The following is a 21,725-nucleotide window of genomic DNA, read 5'->3' as shown; positions in this document are numbered from 1 at the left end:
TTCCAAGAGCCACTCTGTAGCAATTGTCGATATATGGGGTGTTGCATTGTCCTGCTTCATCCCCTACCTTCCAAACTTCAGGGAAGTTCTCCTACAAGGAAGTTCCAAGTCCGCTGGAATGCACAATGGCCGAGTGGATGCAGGTGATCAGACAGGACGCTTACATGTGTTTCACTATCAGAGCCATATCTAGACATATCAGGGGCCCCACACCATTACAGAGACTCTAACAGCTTGGACAGTCCCCTGCTGACATGCAGGGTCCTTGGATTCATGAGGTTGTCTCCATTCTCAAACACATCCATCCACTCAATACAATTTGAAATGAGACTCGTCCGACCAGGCAACACGTTTCCAGTCAACAGCCCAATGTCAGTGTTGACAGGCCCAGGCAAGGCGTAAAGCTTTGTGTCGTGCAGTCACTGAGGGTACACGAGTGGGCCTTCAGCTCTGAAAGCCCTTATCAATGATGTTTCATTGAATGGTTCGCACGCTGACACTTGCTGATGGCCTAGCATTGAAATCTACAGCAATTTGTGGAAGGGTTGGATTTCTGTCACATTGAACGATTCTCTTCAGTTTGGTCCCATTCTTGCAGGATCTTTTTCCAGCTGCAGCGATGTTGGAGATCTGACGTTTTACCAGATACCTGGTGTTCACTGTACACTCATGAAATGATTGTAAGGGAAAATCCTCACTTCATCGCTACCTCGGAGATGCTATGGCCAATCGCTCATGTGCCAATTATAACACCACATTCAAACTCACTTAAATCTTGATAACCTGCCATTGTAGCAGTAGTAACTGATCTAACACCTGCACCAGATACTTGTTGTATTCTGCCTGTTTACATACCTCTGTATTTGAATATGCATGCCTATATCAGTTTCTTCAGCATTTCAATGTAATTTGTATGTATTCTAGAAAATATTAATATGTAAACATAACATAAAAATGAAACCTCCAGAAACAGCATGGAGGTTGATTCCGGAATGATTTTTCTGTCTGCGGTGAAGGATGTGCCAATTTAAAACTTCCTAGGACATTGAAACTGTGTGGCAGATGGGGTCTCAAACATGAGACATACACGTTGCCTGGGCAAGTGCTCTACCGACAAAGCTATCCAAGCATGACCCACAGCTTTACTTCATCCCCTACTTTCCAAACTTCAGGGAAGTTCTCCTACCAGGAAGTTCCAAGTTGGCACACACTCCACAGCAGAGTGACAACTCATTCTGGAAATTATCCCCCAGGCTGTGGTTAAGCCACACCTCTGCACTACTCTTTCTTCCAGGAGTAATAGTCCAGCAAGTTTCACAGGAGAACTACTGTGAAGTTTCGAATGTCGGAGACGAGGAACTGGTGGAAATGAAACTGTGATGGTGAGTCGTGAGTCGTTCTTCAATAACTCAGCCAGTAGAACACTTGCTCACAAAAGGCTAAGGTTTGAGATTTGAGTCCTAGTCTGGCACATAGGTTTATCTGGCAGGAAGTTTTGAATCTGTGCAGACCACATTCTTCTGCAGAGTGAAAATTCATTATGATATCATTAAAACATTTTGTACCAAATTTGTGCACACCATGATGTTTTTTAAGGAAATGAGAAGGGCCTTCTTCCATAAACCATGCTTCTTGGTAAGGGGGGGAGAGCTTGGCTGACTGTACTGCATGTACAGCCACATCAGAGGGGTAGCTGTGGGGAGGCCACACAAACGTCATTCATGAAGAAGAACAGTAACCTTTCCAATAGTTGCAGGGGCAACAGGCTGAGTGATCCACTGATCTGGCCTTGAACATTAGCCCTCACAGCCTTTCAATGTTGGTACTGAGAACAGCTGCAAGCAGCCATTATATTTCCTGATAAGCTGTAGCTCTACTGTGTGGGTTAATGATAATGGCATCCTCGTGGCTAAAATAGTACTCCATTTTTCAAACAGGGGTAATGCAGGAGTACATGTAATGATGAATAAGACAACAGGAATATGGATAAACTACTGTGAATAGCATAGGGAATGTATTATAATAGCCAAGATAGCCATAAAGCCAATACCCACTACATTAGTGGAGATTTATAGGCTTACAAGATTAACAAATGGCAAAGAGATTGGAAGAATGTGTCCTAAGATAAAAGAAATCATTCACATACTTAAGGGAGATTTCCAGAATGAGATTTTCACTCTGCAGCAGAGTGTGAGCTGATATGAAACTTCCTGGCAGATTAAAACTGTGTGCCCGACCGAGACTCGAACTCGGGACCTTTGCCTTTCGCGGGCAAGTGCTCTACCATCTGAGCTACCGAAGCACGATTCACGCCCAGTACTCACAGTTTGGAAGGTAGGAGATGAGATACTGGCAGAAGTGAAGCTGTGAGTACTAGGCATGAGTCGTGCTTCGGTAGCTCAGATGGTAGAGCACTTGCCCGCGAAAGGCAAAGGTCCCGAGTTCGAGTCTCGGTCGGGCACACAGTTTTAATCTGCCAGGAAGTTTCACTTAAGGGAGATGAAAATTAAATATGACTGGAGAAGAAATTCAATAGTACGAAAATGATGAGAAGGAAAAGTTGCAAGATAATATGAACTGCAAGAAAGAGATGAAGGATGAGAAGGAAAAACAGCAAGGAAATTTGAACTGCAATAAAGGGATGAAAAGGTCAGATTTTGCACTGAGCACAATTTAATTTGAATAAGTATTACTTTACTGATTATGAACTACAGATTAAAACGGGAATTCATTGTCACTGAATGTAAATTAAAAGTTAGGGAGTCTTGTGAAGGTAACACTGAATGCAAATTTAAATGTCAGGAACTCTTGTGAAGGTATTTGTATGGCGTGTAGCCTTAAATGGAATTGAAATATGGGCAGTAAACAGTTGGTAGGATATTCCTTATGTCAGGGCATGATGAGGGATAGTCAAACCCTGGCGGAAAATGTGATTCAGTCAACCCAGACCCGTGTGGTTCAGAGTCATGAGGGGAGTGCTCCATTGTGGCCAGGCAGTGGCAATGTGAGAGGCGGTGGGTGACTGGAGAGACAAGGCACATGGAGGAGGGGCGGAGGTAATTTTGGTCTTGAAGGCCTCAGTGTGACACATGATATATTTGGAGAGGAGAGGGACTGCTCGTTTATAGTAACGCGATGGTCAAGGGGGACTAGGCTGTACGGAAGGGACTTCTTGTTATGGATAGGGTGGCAGCTGTTGAAGTGGAGGTATTGCTGGTGGTTAGTAGGTCTGATATGGATGGAGGTAGTGATGTAGCCTTCTTTGGGATGGAGGTCAACATCAAGAAAGGTGGCTTGTTGGGTTGACGAGGACGTGAAATGGATGGGGGAGAAGAAGTTGGGGAATGTGGATAGGACATCCTCACCCTCGATCCAGATCGCAAAGATGTCATCAAATAATCTGAGCGATGTGAGGGGTTTCGGATTCTGGATTGTTGGGAAAGACTCCTCTAGGTGGTCCATGAATAGAATGGCATAGGTTCCCTTTGTAAAATCATGAGTTTGTTGTAGGTGATGTCTTCCAAGGGAAGTCATTGTGGATGAGGAACAGCCACGGTGACGAGGAAGGAGGTTGTTGCTTTGGTGTTAGTTAGTGTTAGGAAAGGTAGTGTTTGAGATTGGCGAAGCAATCTGCATTTGGGATTCAGCGTAGAGTGAGGTGACATCAACAATGTTGATAAGAGTGCTGTGTGGTAAAGGAACAAGAAACACAGATAGTTAGTGGACGAAATGGTTGGTGTCAGAGGGTAGAGTGAGGTGACATCAACAATGTTGATAAGAGTGCTGTGTGGTAAAGGAACAAGAAACACAGATAGTTAGTGGACGAAATGGTTGGTGTCAGAGGGTAGGCTACATAACAGCAGAGATTCTATCAGTGGGGGCAAAGTAACCAGCAACAATGGGGTGTCCTGTATGGTTGGGTTTATGGACTTTAGGAATCCTGTAGAAGATAGGAGTGTGGGGACTGATAAGAATGAGGAGAGAGATAGACTCAGGGGAGAGGTTCTGGAATGGGGTCACTGTCTAAGGTATTCTGGGTGAATGAATCTGACAGATTGTTCAACCAGGTAATCCCTGTGTTTCCAAACGACAGTGGTGGAACCTTTGTTGGCAGGTTGGATTGTAAGGTTGGGAACAGTTTTTAGTTGTTGGTTTGTAGTTCTTTCTATGGATGTAAAGTTTGTTTCCTTGTTGAGGGAATTGGGGAGTCATGGTAGGGCAAGATTTGAGGTTAAGAGATTCTGGAATATTAATAGGGGTGATCTAGTGAGAGTGGATTATGGATTATGGTTCGGAGGAGGAGTGAACATAGTCAGTCATGGTTCAACATTGGTTTTGTTTCGAGTCTGATTTGCAGGATTGGTGGCAAAAAAGTGTCTCCACTGCAGGGACTAGGACGACAGAAGGTCTTCATGAGGTCCAGCATAACTGAATTTGGGAGTTTAGTGAAAGGTAAGGCTTTTGGAAAGGACTGAGACTTCTGTGGGACTAAGGCTTTTGGAGGAAAGATTCAAGAGTGTGGTTTGGATCTGTTTAAGTCCTGGATTCTGTATGGTGGTGGGAGCGAATTTCTCAGGGTGTGGTAAATGAAGTTGGTCCGTGAGGTAGGACGATTTGGTATTGCACATGTATTTAACAGGATAAGAACTGGATCTTTCTAATGGATACTTATAAGTCACTATCCATTTTCCATGATATTCAAAATCCTCCATGCCATCCGTACCAAACCTGCCAACCACCAGGAATACCTCCACTTTGACAGCTGCCATGAATTCCATAACAAAAAGCCTTTTACATACAGCATAGCCATCTGTAGTGATGAGCAGTACCTATCCAAATACACCAAGAGTAACAATGAGGCCTTCAGAGACTGAAATTACTCTCCCACCCTTGTACAGATGCCGATCTCCAAGACCTTGCCTTTCCAGTCACCTACCACCTCCCACATTGCCTCAATTCAACCCAGGACGGGAGCAACTGTTTCACATTCTCCATCAGGGTTTTCACTATCTCTCAACATGCCCTGAGATGAGGAATATCTCATGCAATATAGTATCCATCCCTTCCACAGGGGTATTCTGCTGCCCACCAGACCTACGCAATATCCTTGCCGGACCCTTTTCCAATCCTGCTCCCATCTCCTTGCCTCCTATCCCCTTCGCTCATGGCTCATATCCCTGCAATAGACCTAGATGCAGGATCAGTTCCATACATCCTTTCACCCCCTTCTACTCCTCTCCAGTCACAGGCATCACCTATCCCATCAAAGGCAGGGCTACCTGTGAAACCAGTCATGTAACTACAAACTGAGCTGCAACCACACTGTGCTGTTTTCTGTGCAGGCTTGGTAACCAATAAGCTGTCTGTCTGCATGAATAGCCATTGGCAAACTGTGACCAAGAGACAGCTGGACCACCCAGTTGATGAGTACGCTGCCCATACAACCTCTTCCACCTCAATGACTGCTTCAGAGCCTGCACCATCTGGATCCTTCCTAAGAACACCAGCTTTTCTAAACTGCACAGGTGCATAACATCCCTGCAATACATCCTACATTGTTGTAACCGCCATGATCTCAACCTTCACTAGTCTCTGCCCTCCACCATCTATCCCCTTCCTTGCTCCCACTCCAGTACTACACAGCTTTGTATTCCACCAACACACCCGCTAGTCTTTTCCCCTCATCTCCTTTTCTTCTTGCCCATTCCACTTTCATTCCTCTCAATCCTGTCATACTTCCCGACTGCATCTAGCACCCCTATCCTGTCACCACAGCTTCCCGCCACACTCCCACAAGCAGTACTACACCTTCCCCCATGCCTACCCTGTCATCCCTCACCCTCCCAAATTCAGCCTCCTCGTTATCACCACCATCCATGGATTGCCTCTCCCTTGAGATGCAGTTGCCATGTACTGTCTCAGCATCCATAGACGGTGGTCATGTGTGTTGTAACTGCAACTGGGTCATGGGGTTGACATGACGGAACAACAACGCAAACGAGAGAGGACGGACACAACCAACAAAGGACCTTACAAACAACAACAAGATTGAAACAACAGAGTCACAAGAAAACTTAACTAGACAACCACGTCCACGCGTACACGGAACAATGAAGTAAATACGCTGTCTAAGGTGATGTGATATGTCAAGAGATGGACGCAAAGATTAGACTGACTGGCTGAGCGAGAGGCAGGCGCTTAAATATATGATGGAGAGCGCCACTTTTGGCTGCTGGGACCACGTGTTCCACTGTGGCGCCCTCACATTAAACGTGGGCCAGGAGGTACGTACCACCACGCCTTATGGCGCGACGGTGCAGAGACCTCTGGTGGTCTTCAATGTCCGTGCCATCTGGTGCGGATTCAAATTCCGTGGCGCACGGAACCAGAATGTTGTTGTGAGTTCTGATTATGTAAATATGTGACTGTTCTCTGTTTCTAAAGAAGACCTTCTGGCTGATTTCTCCATTGACAAAAGATTCCAGACTAGTCCTCCATTCAGATATCCAGAAAGGGACTGACAATCCGGAATGACCATGAGAAAAATATTGACTCTTCAATAATGAGGCTCAATGAAGTGAAATGGAAAGAAGACACGGTTTTTGGGTCAAATGATTACAGGGTAATATCAACAGCAGCAGAAAAACCTACAACTGGAGTACAATTCAACAGACACAAAGGTATGACAGAGAGCGACTTAACTGTGAACAGTTCACTGATAGTGTTGTTCTCATTAGAACTGACAGCAAACTAACACAAGCAACAACAGTTCTGAGATCACAAGCATAAGATGAAGTGACAGAGAAAGATATGAGGCTACTGAAAGGGTAATTCAGTACATAAAGGGAGATGAAAATGTAATAATTATGGAGGACTGGAACACGGTTGCAGAAGAAGCAGTAGAAGATGGGGTTATGGGATGATATGGACTTGGTAGAAGGAATGAGAGAGGACAAAAACTAATCGAGTTCTGCAATAAATTTCAGTTGGTAACAGCGGATATTCTGTTCAGGAATCCGAAGAGAAGGAACTATACTTGGGAAAGGGCCAGAGATACAGGAAGATTCCATTTACTTACACTACATTACAGTCAGGCAGAGATTCTGAAATCATATTGGATTTTAAGTCATACTCAGGAGCAGATATAGACTCAGGTTACAGTGTAATAATGACTAAAAGTAGGCTGATGTTTAAGACACAAGTTAGAAAGAATCACTGCACAAGAGGTGGGGTGCAGAAGTACTAAGGAATCAGCAGACACGCTTCAAGTTCTCCCAAGCTATAGAATCTGTGATAATGAGTAACTCAGTAGGCAGTTCTGTTGAAGACACATGGACATCTCACAAAAGGGTAGTCACTCAAGTGGAAGAGAAAAATATAGATACCAGGAAAGAAACTGTGAAGAAACCATGAGCATTTAGGATAGACATAAATAGGAAATGCACAGAAGCTAAGGTGAAATAACTGCATGAAATGAAAAAGAAATGATTGTAATAAGGACTGACTCAGTATACAAAAAAGTCAAAAGAACCTTGAATGAAATTAAGAACAAGAGTGGCAGTACTGAGAGTGCAATAGGAATTCCAATGATAAACACAGAGCAGAGAGCAGACATGTGCAAAGAGTGTACTGAAGTCCAAGACTTGTCTGATGATGTGATAAAAGAAGAAACAAGAGTCAACAGGAAAGACTTAGGGGATCCAGTATTGGAGTCAGGATTTAAAAGAGCTTTGGGTGACTTAATATCAACTGGGTAGATAAAACTCCATTGAAGTTCCTAAAGTCATTGATGGAAATGGCAACAAAATGACTATTCATGTTGGCATGGAGAATGTATGACACTCACAACGTACCATCTGACTTTTTCCAAACATCATCCATACTGTCCCAAGGACAGCAAGGGTAGATAAATGCAAGAACTAGTGCACAATTAGCTTAACAGCTTCAAGTTACTGACAAGAATAAAATACAGAAGAATGGAAAAGAAAACTGAGGATGTGTTATATCAATTTGGCTTCAGGAATTCTGCTACCTAGGCAACAAAATAATCATTGTCAAGCAAGCAAGAAGGACATAAAAAGTGGACTAGCATTTGCAATAAGAGGCGTCTACTGGTATCAAATATAGGTCTTAATTTGAGGAAGAACTTTCAGAGAGTGTATGTCTGGTGCACAGGATCATATGGCAGTGTGGTTCATGACTGGAGAACATGCTGGCCACTCTAGCTGAGGGATGTCATAATCCTGAAGGAAGTCATTCACAAGATGTGCACAACGGGGGCATGAATTGTCATCCATGAAGACGAATGCCTCGCCAATATGCTGCCAATATGGTTGCGCTATCGGTTGGTGGATGGCATTCACGTATCATACAGCCATTATGGCACCTTCCGTGACCACCAGCAGCACGTCAGCCCCACATAACACCACCCCAAAACAGCAGGGAATGTCCACCTTGCTGCAATCGCTGGACAGTGTATCTAAGGTGTTCAGTCTGAGTGAGTTGCCTCCAAACATGTCTCCGACTATTGTCTGGTTAAAGGCATGTGCAACACTTATCGGTGAAGAGAACGTGATGCCGAATTGTTTTGCCTTTTCTATATGCTTTTTCAGTTTCTTCATATGTTTCATGAAGCCATTTCACTTTAGCTTCAACGTACTTCCCACTTGTTTTTAAAATGATTTGTATTTCTGTATGTCACTGAACATTTTTGTACTTCCTTCTCTTGTCCATAGTTTCCTTGCAGTTACCTGTCTTGTTCCTATGTTTTTCTTTCCAACATCCGTTATTGTCCTTTTTAGAGAGATCCATTCCTCCTCAACTGAACTGCCTACTGAGCTATTCATTATCACAGTATTTATAGCGTCAGAGAACTTCAAGTGTACCTCTTCATTCCTTTGCACTTCAGTACTCCAATTCTTTGGGTATTACATTAAAAACATATAGTGTGTCTCCGCAGGAAATATACTCCATAACCAAAAATGTGCCATGATTACCTTTCCATTGGCCAGAGATTCCAGATGAGTCATCTACACAAATCTCCAGAACATGACTACCAAGAAAATATTATCAAACAAAAAAAAGAGTGAGTGAAAAACTAACGGAAGTGTAACATTCAGTGAGGCTGAGCATGATATGTCAGAGATACAAATATGTAATGGAACTAGAAAGCCTGAAAAGGCTGAAACTAGATGTAGAAGTAGCCAGTGAAGTGAAATGTAAAGCAGATAAAGATGTCTGGTCACATGAATGTAGCATAGTATCAAGAGGACCAGAAAATGGCATTATTAATGTGCAAAGAGTGGGTTACAGTGAGCAGTAAGTGGCAGTATTATTCTTATCACAATCAAAACCGAAGTGATGACAATAGCAATAGTTCAATTATTCATGCTGACATTACAAGCAGATGAAGTCAAGACAGACAGTATATGTAAGGAAATTAAATAAGTAGTTCAGAATTTAAATGGTGATGAAAAATTAATAATCCTAGGTGATTGGAATGCTGTAGCAGAGGAATGAACAAAAGGTAGAGTTACAGGAGAAAATTCCTCAATAATAGGAGTGAAAGAGGCGAGTGAATCGTTATGCAATATATTTCAGCTAGTAATAGTAAATATAGCACTCACAAATCACAACAGGAAGTATACATGGGGTAGGCCAGAAGACATACCAGATGGATTACTTCTTGGTGAGACAGATATCCTCAAAGCAGATATTGGACTGTGAGGTACATCCAGAAAACTTTCGATATAGATTATGATTAGAACATAATATTGATGAAGAATAGGCTTAAGTTTAAGAGAATCATCAAGAAGAATCAGCAGACAGCAGCAGAAGGAAATACAAAAATGATCGATAAAAGAAAGAAACAGGGCAATATAAATAACTTGGAAATTAATTGTATAGGAACTGCAAGAAAACAAAGTGCAATTGCTGAAAGATAAATATTTAAAATGTGAAAATAAAGGATAGATCCAACATACAGTAAAGTCAAAAGCTTATAGAGAATTTAAAAACACAGGCATCAACATTAAGAGCGCAAAAGGGATTCCACTGGGAAGTACCAAAGACAGAGTGGATAGCGGGAAACAATACATTAAGGGTCTCTAAAGGGCGGGAGGGGGGGGGGGGGGGGTCATAGCACAAGATAATTTTATAAGAGATGAAATGGGAAGAAATTTGAACTCAGGGAACAGGGTGACAAAGTCAGAGTTCAACAAACAGCTACGTCTACATTTGTTCTCTGAAAGCCCCTTACGAAACCCAGCAAAAGGTACTTTGTGTACCATTGCTTGTTTCCCCTTTTTCCTGTTCAGTCGCAAACAGTGAGTGGGAAGAATGATTGCTGGGAAACCTCTGAATAGGCTCGAAACACACAGGCTCTTCGTGAGGTATACGTAGGGGGAAACAACATGTTGGTTGACTTTGCTACGAATGTAGGCCTGCACTCTCAGAATACTGACAGTAAACCAGACCGTGATGCAGGCTGCCTCTCTTGAAGCGTCCGCCAGTGGTTCAAAAATGGCTCTGAGCACTATGGGACTCAACATCTGAGGTCATCAGTCCCCTAGAACTACTTAAACCTAACTAACCTAAGGACATCACACACAACCATGCCCGAGGCAGGATTCGAACCTGCGACCGTTGCAGTCGCGCGGTTACAGACTGAAGCGCCTAGAACCGCTCGGTCACACCGGCCGGCCCGCCAGTGGTGTTGGCTGGGATCTCTGTGACGTTTTCGTGCTACCTAAATTAACTACCGAAACATGCTGCTCGTCTTCTCTCTTCCCTCCATTGAGCCATTTGAGTCACTTTTTTATTCCTTTGCCACTTATTTCGATACATGCCATTTTGTCATTCGCATGGCAATTTGTAGGAGGAAGTACAATGCGGTATTCATCGGTGAAACAGTTTTGGAAAAAAGCCTTTTCTTTGCTGTCCTCCGTTTCAGTGTCATTCTGTTCGCAGGGTGCCTGAACACGTGGCTTTGATCCATTTACTGATTTAACACAAATTGTAAAGCCGATAGATAGAATTTTACTTTTGAATTCGTTGAACGCTTCACACATGACCCTCCTCATGCTAATACTGACTTTGTTTAGTTTTTTTTTGTTTTGTTTTTTGTCTGTAAGCCTCTAGCTATGTTTGCTTTGATCACAGCTTTCTAATATGTCTGCCGAACCACAGCGGGTCTTTTCCATCCCTCACCACTTTGCTCGGCACATAATGGTCTGAAGCGTGTTGTACAATGCTCCTGAACTCTGTCCATTGATGTTCGACATTGTCAGTTCTGGAAATGAAAGTTTTAATGTTGATCTGTCAGTTAATTCGAATTTTTTTCGCTTTTGCTTAACCGAAAGATCGTTCTTTTCTTTGTGTTCCTATTTACAGCTGTAATCAGTGATGTTGTGACGACCTTACTAACACTGACTCCTTGTTCTACGCTGAGTCGAAAAGCTCGGATCTGTTTATCATCTGCAGGTTTAGATATTACCTTTACGAGTTCTCTGATTAACTGCTCAAGGTAGTTTTCGGATAAGCCACGCAGAACAATTTCACACGATTGTCTGTCCCCGCTAAGCGCCCTAATCACACGAGTCTTTCAGTCTATAGCTGGTGATTTGAAATCTCCACCTAAAACTATAACATGATCATGAAATCGACGTGAAATATACTCCAAGTTTCCTCTCAAATGTTCCTCAACAATGGCTGCTGAGGAAGGGTGTCTATAAAAGCATCCAACGATCACGTTTGATCCACCTTTAATAGATCACGTTTGATCCACCTTTAATACTTCTCTTTACACAAATATTTCGCATTCTGAATATTACGTATATTTCATGGCCAAAACACGCCCCCACCATCGGCGTTCAACCTATATTTGCGATATACATTCCAATCAGAGTTTAGAATTTCATTGCTATTAATATTTGGTTCCAACCAGCTTTCTGTCCTCAGAACTATCTGAGACTAGTTGTAGGACTATTCCGTAGATGGTCCTATAGTTACCTAACAGTATATCAACATCTGATCTGCTATGACGAATAATACCCTTGGTGGAATTAGAATGTATCTTATTGGGCCTCTGTAGCGATTCCTGTACCCTCAAAAACCCACGTGTGCACGCCACACACACACTTCTACCCTAGTAGATGCTTACTGCATGTAGTAGACACCTGACCTATTGCGGGTGGTCACACATTTCTCTACCCTGTAGCGGCAGTTGAGAAATTCATTTCCAATATCGTCACAGAATCAGCAAAATCTCCAGTTTAATCCTTCCACCCAACCTCGAATCACAGGACCTCAATCGATTCTGGGGACAGTGATACGAAATGATACCTCAGCTCCCACCCCTATAACGAGGCTAGTTGTCTTCACCAAATAAGCCAGCCTCCTTTAGGAATCAAGGACAGCATCTGAACCCAGGAGGAAGGTGTCATTCATGCTGACATGGTCCACACATTGTGGACTGGTGCAAAGGCCTCCTCCAAATCTCGGATGAGACCCCCGGGCAATCAAACAGAACGGACAGTAGTCACCTTTCCCGAACTACCTGTTATTTTCCTGAGCAGCTCCGTCACCAAACTAGTATTAGAACACTCTATGACAAGCAATCCCACCCTCTGCACTTGTCCAGACCTATTAGGAATATTGGCCATAACCCAACAGACGAGGTATCCCATGTTGGCTCAGACGTGCAAACCTTTGGAAGGTTTGCAATTTAACAAGGCTGATTAAAATTCAGGGTAGAAGATCTCAACGACAAGATTCATTGATGACGTCCTATTCACCAGATTTGGCAGTTTCGCAGTTCCATCTACTTTCACGCTCGAAAAAGGTTTCAGTACAATACATGGAATTTAAGCAGATTGGTACATAGTACAGCTTCCAGAATCGTAATTTAGTGATGGAAGCACCTAATCGCAGAATTTAATTTCATTCCAATAACTTTTGGAAATGGTCAAGGTTGTGTGAAATTGAATTACACTTCACTAAAACGTCTTACAAAATACTGCTTGTCTAAGTACATAAACTCAATGTAAAAGACCCTACAAGTAATAGCCATTCACACAAGCATATGTAAATGCACATATGATACCTACCGGGTCCTGGGATGTGCCTGATGGGATCCTTGAGCACTATCTTGAGGCGGTGTGCAGCTGGCTGGCTGGCGTGGAACATGGCAGCCCACAGGAAGTTCCAGTCAGTGCGCGTGCGGTGGTTCATCACCAGCAAACCGTGTTCCGCTGCACGAACCGCATCACCCGTCACCACGATCCGCACTCCCAGCACACACTCCATCAGAGCCTGTACCAGAAAGAAATGGTTTATCCCCACAGCACGTGTAGCACACACTACAAGAAATCTGAGACAATTCACACGTGACGGTTCACTGGCAGCAGACCGTGCTCTGCAGCGTGTGACTTGTCACCGAGATCTACACTTGCAGGACACTCTCCACCAGTGTCTGCCTCAGCTGCAGGCTGGTAGATAAAGCAGACTTAGAGGCAGAACTTTGCTATCACTCACAGGCTACAGCCTCGCTACTGATGCTCTCAATCCTGTATTGTGATGGGTCTGACTGGCTGGAGGTGAGAGATGACTCGCTGCAGTCAGTAAGCCCAGCTACCTACCCACAGTACAGCACTTTCCAAACAATGTATTCGTGAAAGCCCAGCAAACAGATTTAACACAGTAAGACTCCCACACATCATGCATGGATGGAATGCACCATATATGCTGACAAGAGGACTGTCCATAATTTTGCTGGGGCCTTACTCTCTATTTCATGAGACAACTCACAATTCTTTAACTCGTGTCTGAATTTTCTTCTGGTTCCTGAAATCTCATGAATCAAAATGTAGCCCTCTCCAAGTCTACCCAATAGCATGCATTGCCTTGCAGAGTGGGAGTGGAGAGAGGGAGGCGTTTAGGATGGCTTCTGGCAACCACTGGGCATCGTCAGTTGGTTCTCGGTGGTTTCTTATGATCACCTAGTGCAGAGTACTTTCCCTTCTATGACTCAGACACGTAAAATAAAACTGCACACAAAAATGTTTCACAAAATCACAGGTTGATGGGATACATAACTTTCTTCCCATAACGAAATGATTTTATGGTATTTGGAAGAGCACCCAACAAAATTAAAAGAGAACGATTGGTAAATCATGGAATATTGGTTATATTTCATTAGCTGAGCGTTCTGCGAGTGGGAGGAACGCCCCTCCAACATGCAGGCCCTAACCAGTGCGTGGTACTCATACGAACAGTATTCAGGTTTTTGAAGTTTTTGTACATTTACTGTAATTTTTACTGTCTTACAATTCATCACGTTTCCATTGTTTTTATAGTTAAATGAAAAAAATTTTTGTTGCGTGCAGTGCTATTTTATTTAAGTGTGTGTGGGTGCCAGGGTCCATGTTGTCTTACACCACATACCGTACAGCAACAGAATCCCACAATAGATTTCTCAGATGATAATGGTACTTAGTCAAACGTCATTCTGGTTATAGACACGCAGTGTTCTCTTACTGATTTGCCTAAAACAACCGCCTACACTGATTGGTTCTGTGGGGAAATTATGAAAACTTTCAGAAAAAAATTGGCCTCATTTGCTTAATATCCCCACTGTCAATCTAACTGCAGTACCAGTACTACTCCACGTTTTGATCTCTGGTTTACTGTTCCGATAGTTATTACACAGTAAACTTCCAGTAAGGACTGACGAGATACGTTTGAAGTTCTCTAACGCTATAGATACTGCAATAAGGAATAGCGCAGTAGGCAGTACAGTTGAAGAGGAATGGACATCTCTAAAAAGGGCCATCACAGAAGCTGGGAAGGAAAACATAGGTACAAAGAAGGTAGCTGCGAAGAAACCATGGGTAACAGACGAAATACTTCAGTTGATTGATGAAAGGCGGAAGTACAAACACGTTCCGGGAAAATCGGGAATACAAAAATACAAGTCGCTAAGGAATGAAATAAATAGGAAGTGCAGGGAAGCTAAGACGAAATGGCTGCAGGAAAAATGTGAAGACATCGAAAAAGATATGATTGTCGGAAGGACAGACTCAGCATACAGGAAAGTCAAAACAACCTTTGGTGACATTAAAAGCAACGGTGGTAACATTAAGAGTGCAACGGGAACTCCACTGTTAAATGCAGAGCAGAGAGCAGATAGGTGGAAAGAATACATTGAAAGTCTGTATGAGGGTGAAGATTTGTCTGATGTGATAGAAGAAGAAACAGGAGTCGATTTAGAAGAGATAGGGGATCCAGTATTAGAATCGGAATTTAAAAGAGCTTTGGAGGACTTACGGTCAAATAAGGCAGAAGGGATAGATAGCATTCCATCAGAATTCCTGAAATCATTGGGGGAAGTGGCAACAAAACGACTATTCACGTTGGTGTGTAGAATATATGAGTCTGGCGATATACCATCTGACCTTCGCAAAAGCATCATCCACACAATTCCGAAGACGGCAAGAGCTGACAAGTGCGAGAATTATCGTACAATCAGCTTAACAGCTCATGCATCGAATCTGCTTACAAGAATAATATACAGAAGAATGGAAATGAAAATGAAAATTGAGAATGCGCTAGGTGACGATCAGTTTGGCTTTAGGAAAAGTAAAGGGAAGAGAGAGGCAATTCTGACGTTACGGCTAATAATGGAAGCAAGGCTAAAGAAAAATCAAGACACTTTCATAGGATTTGTCGACCTGGAAAAAGCGTTCGACAATATAAAATGGTGCAAGCTGTTCGAGATTCTGAAAAAAGTAGGGGTAAGCTATAGGGAGAGACGGGCCATATACAATATGTACAACAACCAAGAGGGAATAATAAGAGTGGACGATCAAGAACGAAGTGCTCGTATTAAGAAGGGTGTAAGACAAGGCTGTAGCCTTTCGCCCCTACTCTTCAATCTGTACATCGAGGAAGCAATGATGGAAATAAAAGAAAGGTTCAGGAGTGGAATTAAAATACAAGGTGAAAGGATATCAATGATACGATTCGCTGATGACATTGCTATCCTGAGTGAAAGTGAAGAAGAATCTGCTGAACGGAATGAACAGTCTAATGTGTGCATATATGGTTTGAGAGTAAATCGGAGAAAGACGACGGTAATGAGAAGTAGTAGAAATGAGAACAGCGAGAAACTTAATATCAGGATTGATGGTCACGAAGTCAATGAAGTTAAGGAATTCTGCTACCTAGGCAGTAAAATAACCAATGACGGACAGAGCAAGGAGGACATCAAAAGCAGACTCGCTATGGCAAAAAAGGCATTTCTGGCCAAGAGAAGTCTACTAATATCAAATACCGGCCTTAATTTGAGGAAGAAATTTCTGAGGATGTACGTCTGGAGTACAGCATGTGAAACATGGACTGTGGGAAAACCGGAACAGGAGAGAATCGAAGCATTTGAGATGTGGTGCTATAGACGAATGTTGAGAATTAGGTGGACTGATAAGGTAAGGAATGCGGAGGTTCTACGCAAAATCGGAGAGGAAAGGAATATGTGGAAAACACTGATAAGGAGAAGGGACAGGATGATAGGACATCTGCTAAGACATGAAGGAATGACTTCCATGGTACTAGAGGGAGTTTTAGAGGGCAAAAACTGTAGAGGAAGACAGAGATTGGAATACGTCAAGCAAATAATTGAGGACGTAGGTTGCAAGTGCTACTCTGAGATGAAGTGGTTAGCACAGGAAAGGAATTCGTGGCGGGCCGCATCAAACCAGTCAGTAGACTGATGAAAAAAAAAAAAAAAAAAAAAAAAAAAAAAAAAAAAAAAAAAAGCTGAAATGTCCTCATGCCTTAAAACCACCACTTGCTGCCTGTTTTCTAGGTAAGATCTTATCCACTGATTTGGGTTTCCTCGGACACCTTTTTGATCTCATCTACTACCGATCCTATCTGTATCATATTTTGGAGACAGTATTTACATACAGTATACCACTGAATGTGCCTGCGAAATTATATCACTGTATGACAAATAGTTCAGGAGATATGACGTCATAAATACTGAGATGTGTGAGAAACTGCCGTACCGAGATTGTCGTTTTATTTTATTAGATTTTTTACTGCCAACTCTGCTCGCAACCGATTTCGGACAAACTGTCCACTGAATGTACCTGCATAATTATATCATCCACCACGCATAGTCCAGGAGTTACGACGTCATAAACTTTGAGCTGCATTAAAAGGAAACTGTGGATCGAAATACGTGACAGATACACGTGAGATACGTGCACAAATATGTGTGAAATATGGGAGGGAGGAGGGAATGGACAGAAAGGGAAGAGGAGGAGATGGACAGAGAAAGGAAAGAGAAGGATATGGACAGAGAGAGGCGGAGAAGGAAATGGACAGATGGAAGAGGAGCACAGAGAAAGAAGGAGGAGGAGACAGAGGCGCTGAGGAGGGGGGGAGGAGATGGATTAGAGGGGAGGAAGAGACGGACAGAGAGAGGAGGTAGGGGAAGGAGGACAGAGAGAAGGGGAAGGACGAGACGAATAAAGAGAGGGGCTAGGAGGAGATGAACAGAGAAAGGGGCAGCAGGAGATGGCTAGAGGGTGGAGGCAAGACGACACAGAGAAGAGGTCTGAGGGGATGGGCAAAGAGAGGGGGAAGGAGGGGACGGACTACAAGGCTGAAATAAATACATACCCTGGCGATGCTGGGTACTCAGCTAGTGCTCTACAACAACGAAACTCACATTGGATGTGCCACACGGAGGCATCTACATCCGTACTCCGCAAGCCACCTGACGGTATGTGGCGGAGGGTACCTTGAGTACCTCTATCGGTTCTCCCTTCTATTCCAGTCTCGTATTGTTCGTGGAAAGAAGGATTGTCGGTATGCCTCTGTGTGGGCTCTAATCTCTCTGATTTTATCCTTATGGTCTCTTCGCGAGATATACGTAGGAGGGAGCAGTATACTGCTTGACTCCTCGGTGAAGGTATGTTCTCGAAACTTCACCAAAAGCCCGTACAGAGCTACTGAGCGTCTCTCCTGCAGAGTCTTCCACTGGAGTATATCTATCATCTCCGTAACGCTTTCGCGATTACTAAATGATCCTGTAACGAAGCCCTCTGCTCTCCGTTGGATCTTCTCTATCTCTCCTATCAACCATACCGGGTACGGATCCCACACCAGTGAGCAGTATTCAAGCAGTGGGCGAACAAGTGTGCTGTAACCTACTTCATTTGATTTTGGACTGCATTTCCATAGGATTCTTCCAATGAATCTCAGTCTGGCACCTGCTTTACCGACGATTAATTTTATATGGTCATTCCATTTTAAATCACTCCTAATGCCTACTCCCAGATAATTTATGGAATTAACTGCTTCCAATTGCTGACCAGCTATATTGTAGCTAAATGATAAAGGATCTTTCTTTCTATGTATTCGCAGCACATTACACTTCTCTACATTGAGATTCAATTACCATTCCCTGCACCATGCGTCAATTCGTTGCAGATCCTCCTGCATTTCAGTACAATTTTCCATTGTTACAACCTCTCGATATACTACAGCATCATCCGCAAAAAGGCTCAGTGAACTTCCGATGTTATCCACAAGGTCATTTATATATATGTATATATTGTGAATAGCAACGGTCCTATGACACTCCCCTGCGGCACACCTGAAGTCAGTCGTACTTCAGTAGAGTTCTCTCCATTGAGAATGACATGCTGCGTTCTGTTATCTAGAAACTCTCCAATCCAATCACACAATTGGTCTGATAGTCCATATGCTCTTACTTCGTTGATTAAACGACTAAGGATGATAGGACATCTACGGTTTTCGACGTTTATAAACAACCTAGCTGTTAACCATAGCTCCACTCACGTATCACTATTTTTGTTATAACGAGTGATGGTGAGTACATAAGGTATTGTACGTGTGATAACGTCAGATATCACGCGTCTGCCCGGTAGGGGAAGTGCACTCCGTGATGTGCACCACGCCCCCCTTCCCACCCGCCCCGACGCACGACGCGGCGGCACAGGCAGTGGGACGTGGACACAAGCGCACGTCTATGCACTGTCGTACTGAAGTAGCTACACGTTACACAACTTGTACAATATGCAAGAAATGTAATAATTTTTAAATTGCATATGTGCACTAATGTAAAAAAAATATGTTCCATTCCAACTTCACTCCATTAGAGGTCCCTTTTATTTATTTTATTTTATTTTTTAACTTTTTAAAGTTGTCTATGATCCCCCTCAGAATAAAGCTATCGCTATGGGTTTCTTTATACTGGATGGTCCATTGATCGTGACCGGGCCAAATATCTCACGAAATAAGCGTCAAACGAAAAAACTACAAAGAACGAAACTCGTCTAGCTCGAAGGGGGAAACCAGATGGCGCTATGGTTGGCACGCTAGATGGCGCTCCCATAGGTCAAACGGATAGCAACTGCGTTTTTTTTAAAATAGGAACCCCCATTTTTTATTACATATTCATGTAGTACGTTAAGAAATATGAATGTTTTAGTTGGACCACTTTTTTCGCTTTGTGATGGATGGCGCTGTAATAGTCACAAACGTATGTGTACGTGGTATCACGTATCATTGCGCCAGTGCGGACGGTATTTGCTTCGTGATACATTACCGGTGTTAAAATGGATCGTTTACCAATTGCGGGAAAGGTCGATATCGTGTTGATGTATGGCTACTTTGATCAAAATGGTCAACGGGCGTGTGCTATGTATGCTACTCCGTATCCTGGACGATATCATCCAAATGTCTGGACCGTTCGCCGGATAGTTACGTTATTTAAGGAAAAAATGGTTCAAATTGCTCTGAGCACTATAGGACTTCACTTCTGAGGTCATCAGTCCCCTAGAACTTAGAACTACTTAAACCTAACTAACCTAAGGACATCACACACTTCCATGCCCGAGGCAGGATTCGAACCTGCGACCGTAGCGGTCGCGCGGCTCCAGACTGTAGCGCCTAGAACCGCGCGGCCACACCAGCCGGCAAACAGGAAGTGTTCAGCCACATGTGAAACGTCAACAACGACCTCAACAAATGATGAGGCCCAAGTAGGTGTCTTAGCTGCTGTCGCGGCTAATCCGCACATCAGTAGCAGACAAATTGCGCGAGAATCGGGAATCTCGAAAACGTCGGTGTTGAGAATGCTACATCAACATCGACTGCGCCCGTACCATATTTCTATGCACCAGGAATTGCATGGCGACGACTCTGAACGTCGTGTACAGCTCTGTCACTGGGCACATGGAAAATTACGGGACGATGACAGATTTTTTGCACGCGTTCTATTTAGCGATGAAGCGTCATTCACCAACAGCAATAAAGTAAACTGGCATAATATGCACTATTGGGCAACGGAAAATCGGCGATGGTTGCGACAAGTGGAACATCAGCGACCTTGGCGGGTTAATGTATGGTGCGGCATTATGGAGGGAAGGTTAATTGGCTCACATTTTATCGACGGCAATCTAAATAGTGCATTGTATGCTGATATCTGAAAGTATTCGTATGGAGTGTAGCCATGTATGGAAGTGAAACATGGACGATAAATAGTTTGGACAAGAAGAGAATAGAAGCTTTCGAAATGTGGTGCTACAGAAGAATGCTGAAGATTAGATGGGTAGATCACATAACTAATGAGGAAGTATTGAATAGGATTGGGGAGAAGAGAAGTTTGTGGCACAACTTGACCAGAAGAAGGGATCGGTTGGTAGGACATGTTCTGAGGCATCAAGGGATCACCAATTTAGTATTGGAGGGCAGCGTGGAGGGTAAAAATCGTAGAGGGAGACCAAGAGATGAATACCATAAGCAGATTCAGAAGGATGTAGGTTGCAGTAGGTACTGGGAGATGAAAAAGCTTGCACAGGATAGAGTAGCATGGAGAGCTGCATCAAACCAGTCTCAGGACTGAAGACCACAACAACAACAACAACATGCTGATATCCTCCGTAATGTTCTATCTATGTTACTACAAGATGTTTCACTGCATGACAGAATGGCGATGTACTTGCAACATGATGGATGTCCGGCACATAGCTCGCGTGCGGTTGAAGCGGTATTGAATAGCATATTTCATGACAGGTTGATTGGTAGTCGAAGCAGGTTCACCGGGTCTGACGTCCCCGGATTTCTTTCTGTGGGTAAAGTTGAAGGATATTTGCTATCGTGATCTCCCGACAACGCCTGACAACACGCGTCAGAGCATTGTCAATGCATGTGCGAACATTACGGAAGGCGAACTACTCGCTGTTGAGAGGAATGTCGTTACACGTATTGCCAAATGCACTGAGGTTGACGGACATCATTTTGAGCGTTTATTGCATTAATGTGGTATTTAGAGGTAATCATGCTGTAACAGCATGCGTTCTCAGAAATGGTAAGTTCACAAAGGTACATGTATCACATTTGAACAACCGAAATAAAATGTTCAAACGTACCTACGTTCTGTATTTTAATTTAAAAAAACCTACCTGTTACCAAATGTTCGTCTAAAATTGTGACCCATATGTTTGTGACTATTACAGCGCCATCTATCACAAAGCAAAAAAGGTGGTGCAACTAAAACATTCATATTTCTTTACGTACTACACGGATATGTAATAAAAAATGGGGGTTCCTATTAAAAAAAAAGCGCAGTTGATATCCGTTTGACCTATGGCAGCGCCATCTAGCGGGCCAACCATAGCGCCATCTGGTTTTCC

At 43.3% G+C, this 21,725-nt stretch overlaps 1 protein-coding gene across 1 annotated transcript in view; it reads right to left on the bottom strand.

The window, feature by feature from the left end:
- LOC124712447 (lysocardiolipin acyltransferase 1-like) overlaps positions 1–21,725 on the bottom strand; it is a 136,340-nt gene that overhangs the window by 63,194 nt on the left and 51,421 nt on the right. Inside the window, exon 2 of the mRNA XM_047242742.1 lies at positions 13,107–13,311. Coding sequence (XP_047098698.1) covers positions 13,107–13,311 — 205 coding nt within the window. The remainder of the gene's footprint in view (positions 1–13,106; positions 13,312–21,725) is intronic.

The sequence above is a fragment of the Schistocerca piceifrons genome, chromosome 8 (genome assembly GCF_021461385.2).
Source record: "Schistocerca piceifrons isolate TAMUIC-IGC-003096 chromosome 8, iqSchPice1.1, whole genome shotgun sequence".
In the NCBI taxonomy this organism is placed as follows: Eukaryota; Metazoa; Arthropoda; class Insecta; order Orthoptera; family Acrididae; genus Schistocerca; species Schistocerca piceifrons.
The sequence above is the reverse complement of the archived record's forward strand: the minus strand, read 5'-3'. Positions and strand labels throughout refer to the sequence as shown.